This window comes from Sinocyclocheilus anshuiensis, unplaced genomic scaffold, assembly GCF_001515605.1.
Source record: "Sinocyclocheilus anshuiensis isolate Anshui unplaced genomic scaffold, SAMN03320099.WGS_v1.1 scaffold20472, whole genome shotgun sequence".
Classification (NCBI taxonomy): domain Eukaryota; kingdom Metazoa; phylum Chordata; class Actinopteri; order Cypriniformes; family Cyprinidae; genus Sinocyclocheilus; species Sinocyclocheilus anshuiensis.
In genome coordinates, this window is record NW_015537792.1 from 1 (window position 1) to 5,091 (window position 5,091).

The 5,091-nt window shown below is 34.8% G+C and overlaps 1 protein-coding gene across 1 annotated transcript; it reads left to right on the top strand.

Moving 5' to 3' along the window:
- Positions 1–1,757: 1,757 nt before the first annotated feature.
- On the top strand, positions 1,758–4,563 carry LOC107657567 (deoxynucleoside triphosphate triphosphohydrolase SAMHD1-like; the record flags this gene model as incomplete). The annotated part of the gene is made up of 8 exons (XM_016445717.1): positions 1,758–1,867; positions 2,266–2,374; positions 2,880–2,971; positions 3,182–3,294; positions 3,527–3,663; positions 3,867–3,959; positions 4,117–4,221; positions 4,437–4,563. Coding segments are annotated over 8 exons (886 nt in total), but the record flags the coding sequence as incomplete, so codon positions are not given.
- Positions 4,564–5,091: the final 528 nt, after the last annotated feature.

Genomic DNA, 5,091 nt, shown 5'->3' on the forward strand with positions numbered 1-5,091 from the left:
ACAGACTAACTAAAGTTGAAAAAGTGAAAAGCATAATAGGACCCCGTTAAATTAACACTTATCATGTGTGCACACTACAGAGTGAAGCAGTGCTGAAGTTAATGAGATAATTATGTGATTAATTAAGTGCTGATTGATCATTAGTGATGAACACCTTATGTTAACAAGCAGAATCACTGAAGAAAAGAGAAACACAAGAACTACAACTGACTTCAGCCACAGCCTTAGATGAAATCAACTGAAATAAAAGAAGACATTAAATCTCTTAAGATCTGATTAAACAACTCCTAAAACAGCATTACCAGCTTCACTTATTACCAGACTGACTTTTTTTCCTGTCAGATGTGTACAGAAAATCTTATTGAGAGTTACAGAGGTTTTATTTTTTTCACTACCATGATGGAGATCAGTGTTTACTTTAGTTGGGCTCTTGAACCTTGACTTTTTAATATGAAATTCTGTTCGACTGCTGTAACAACGTGTTTTTTAAACATGTTTGTTATGGCAAAAAAAAAGTTCTGGTATGGTTGTTTATGGATTGATCATATCAATCATGTGCTTATTGCTAATTCAATGGTTTTGTGTGGTGTCTCTTCACTTACTGACTATTGATATAACAGCAGAAGAACAAGCATTGCTGAGCAATTGATTATGAAAGGCCGTTAAAACACATCACTCATTAAAAAGAAAAGCTTTGTTGTAATTTGGACACACACATCAATAATCAGCGTATGAATCACAACGGTGACAATCCAAAATAAATAAACAGATCAGTTCTGAACATCACAAAACATGCTACTAAAACTCAGAACACAAACTAAAATAAAAGCACATAAGAATTCAAGAAAATAAGTGGACAATTCAGCAGCATAATTTATTCCTGCCGCAATGCATGCTGGGAGTAATGGGTGTTACCCAGCATGCATTGCAGCATGAAGCTTTTGGATGTCACCATTGTTGAGATTCATATGCTGATTCTTGATGTTTCTCTTTGAATGTACTTGACATAGTAGTTAAAAATAATTAATTTCTAAACTGTTTCTAAATCATAATTTTCTGGTTGTCACAGCACTGATGAATCTCATACTGTAAACCCCAAAGAAAATCAAAAAATATTAAACTCATAATTAGAATCTGAATCCAGCATGAACGTTAAGTCACTATGGTAGATAGTTATATATGTAGATAATAAACAGCCAACATCACCTAAACAACCATTACCATTTTGCTATTACAATGGCAATTTAAAGACAGTTATAGCAACCAAACAAAAACTGATGTTCAAAAATCAAGGGTCAGGAGCCCAACTAAAGCAAAGACTCATCTCCACAATGGTAACGTCAAACGAAACAATAAAACATCATCATCTAAACCTCTGTTCATTCTCAATAAGATCTTCTGTAGACGTCTGGCAGAAATAAAGTCAGTCTGGTTAGTAATGATCTTCTGTAGATGTCTGACAGAAATAAAGTCAGTCTGGTTAATAATGAGTGACGCTGGTAAAGCTGTTTGTTGAGTTGTTTACAATAAATCCAGTCCATCTTGGTGGACTGTATTAGTAAACTCATGTAGGGAATAGTGAATGAGGGTGTAGGGTGTGATTTGAAACACAGTCTCTGAGTGTCGACTTTGAACACTGTTTATTCATTATATATAGCAGCAGGCTACTTTCTCGAAAATGACAAATATTACCCAGAATGCACTGTTTGAAAGGAAAACAGCATGTTACTGTCAAAATGTGGCCGTTTTTTTTACAGCGATTTTTAACAGTGTACAAGGGCAGAGATGAAGACAAATCCTTCCTGTATGAGATTGTGGCAAATAAACAGAACGGCATCGATGTGGACAAATGGGACTATTTTGCACGGTAAATATTATTAGGTCTTTTGCAAAGATACTAACACTATCTATTTTTTTTAATGTGTCTAAAAATGTATGTTAATATGTTTAACCTAATTTAATTATGTCCATTCCATGCCTCTAAATGAAGTGCTTTCTTGATTATCAAGACAATGAAAAGTCAATGAAAAAGTCAATTTATCAACTACAACTTTTCAGCTAAAACATTTTTTAATTCACTTTTTTTTTTTTCTAATTTCACCGAGGAGCTGAAACAAAACATGTATTAATATTATTATTTAATATGTGACAACTTTAATTCAGCCTTGTCTTGTTCATTTGTTAGTGTGACAAAGTTATCCATCAACAAGCTGGTTTAAAGATAATCCTATCATTTATGACCCATATTTAATGTTTATCTGACAGAGACTGTCATCACCTGGGCATTCGAAACAGTTTTGACCATCAGCGTCTGCTGAAGTTTGCTCGAGTCTGTGAAGTGAACGGGAGAAATCACATCTGCTTCAGAGACAAGGTGCCTGATTCAGTTATCACACACACACAATAATGTAAAGTATTGGTAAATGAAACATTTACAAACATTATAAACATTATAGTGGCATTCATTATAAACAATATTTAGGCTGTTATAAAAGCACAAATCTAATATGTTTCCATATTCACGCTGTAGCCTAACATTTGCTTGCTAAATTATCATTTATTCTGTAAAAAAGGCTTTTTACTTTACTCGTGTGCGAATATCCAAGTAGAATAGCATCTTCACTTGCGCACGTGTTTGGAAAAACACCAATGTTACGCTGACTGACAGCCCTACAACAGTCAATTTAAAGTGACCCGTGGAACTTTTTCAATGTTTGGTTGACTGTGTTTAAATTTTATGATGAAGTTATCAGCGCTAGAATTGTCTGTGTGTGTATTTGTGTGCGCTTTGCCCATATTTTGCATGCTTGACATAAATGTGAGATTTAATATGAGCACTGCATTATGGGATCTCTGACACACTGATGTTTGTGTAACAGGAGGCTGATAATGTTTATGACATGTTTCGCACTCGATACACTCTCCATCGCCAGGCCTATCAGCACAAGATCGGCTACATCATTGACACCATGTGAGTTTCTCTGAGCATGAAGAGGATGTGGATATAAAACACATACCTGCAGATACCAAACAGCAGCGAATGTCACATCTGTGCTGCCATGATATTAAAATGCTGCATGACCAATCTTCTTTTAGGAGGATTATACAAATTCAGCTTTGTGGCTGTGTTCTTTATGCATGTTAAAACAAACACTAACTCACATGTTTTTCTCTGTGTTAGGTTTGCAGAAGCGCTCGTACGAGCTGATCGTGATCTTCATGAAGGAAAACCTGAACATATGCTGAAGATTTCTGAAGCCATAAAGACAGCAGAGGACTACAGCGAACTCACAGGTCAGCTGAAAGATGCGCTGAAGCTAAAATATATCATATATGGTAAATTTTGCCTGTCGTACATCTTCCATGTTAAACATTCTGTTTTTGGGGATTCGTGGTGATCAAAACATAGTATATGTAAAATAATATATATTTTTAATGAAAATAATGATTTCTATTATTTACATATGAGATGATGTTGGGAAACCCCTATTTAGTTCTAATAATTAATCTTCTGTTCTTCTGTCAGATGAGATCTTTGAGCAGATCTTGTCCTCCACTGCTGACAATCTGAAGGAAGCTCGAGACATATTGAACAAGATCGTCAGAAGAAAACTGCCAAAGTTTGTTGGAGAAGCTCGACTGACTGAGAACAGCATGTCAAAGGTAACTGAAAAGCACTGGTTTAGTGTTTGACTGATATTACCAATATTCAAAAAACATGCCTTACCATGTTTAAATAACTTACAGATCAGACAATGAACATAAAATCACAAGGAGTCAGTCCAAATATCATTATAAACATGATCTTTTAAACTACATCTTTTGCACAAACACAGGCAAGTAACTGACTAACTCTCTCAAATCAGGAAGAGCTGACAGAAACATGGAAAGCCGCAGTAGAGAAGTACAAATCTACAGACACGACTGTTTCTCTGAACGCTGAAGATTTCTCAGTTTATGTAAGTTATGTTGTATTTCAGGGCTGATTTGCAGTTAAACTAGATTTCAGGTGTTTAGATGCAGATTTTTGCACTGAAATAAGATGCTCAGCTGTTTACTGAATTCACCCCTTCACCTTTTCTCATGTCCTCATAAATCATTTCATCTCTTATTCAGGTGGTTGATCTAGATCACGGCATGAAGGACAAAAACCCCATTGAAAATGTCTATTTTTACAGCAAGAGGAAGCCCAATGAAGCCTCTGCCATTAACGATTATCAGGTACCCGTCACATTTAAACCATTATATTTTAAAGAATTCTTTCAGATCAGAAGTATAAATCATAATTTTATAAAATAGGTGTGATACATTTCATACTAAAGTAAACAATGCTGGAGCTTAAATCTATGTAGGCTATTGTTTGAATGCTGGATTGAAGTTTGTAGTGTAGCTCCTTTACTCCTCACAATAGAAACTCATTTGTCTTGTACTGTCAGCTCTCCAGTTTCCTGCCACAGAGGTTTAATGAAGAGCTGGTCAGAGTTTACTACAAAAGAACTGATGGGAATAAAGAGGAAGAGAAGAAGAAGGTGGAGGAGGCTGAGAAGTGCTTTCAGATCTGGTGTGAGTCCAAATTTGGACTCCATTAATGTGCATATGGTTTATAATATATGATATTTAAGGTTGTGGCTGCACAATCAGTCCATGTGTCTGTAATTTCACTGATTGTTTAATTAATAAACTGCAGGGGCATTCATGTTACTAAACAAACATGCAGACAGAGAAAAATTATGTTGATGTTGAATCAATCATGCTATAATCTTAAGCATGTTTCAGATTAAATCTCAGTTTAGTTTGCTTTGCATTTGTTGGTTTAAGGCACAAACTTATGTGTCTAGATGAATGCTGGTATAAATTACTGGAGCTGCCTTTTATACAGCCATTAACACATTTATGTGAGATAAAATGTCATAATTATGACATAAAAAGTCAAAATGATGACATACTAACTTGTAATTATGAGATTGCAATTGACATGCAAGGTTGAAATTATGATTAAAAAATTGACATAAAAAGTTGAAATTGTGAGATATTAAATCATGATTACAGTATGAGATAAAAGTTGAAATGATATGTCTGTATGTTATAGTT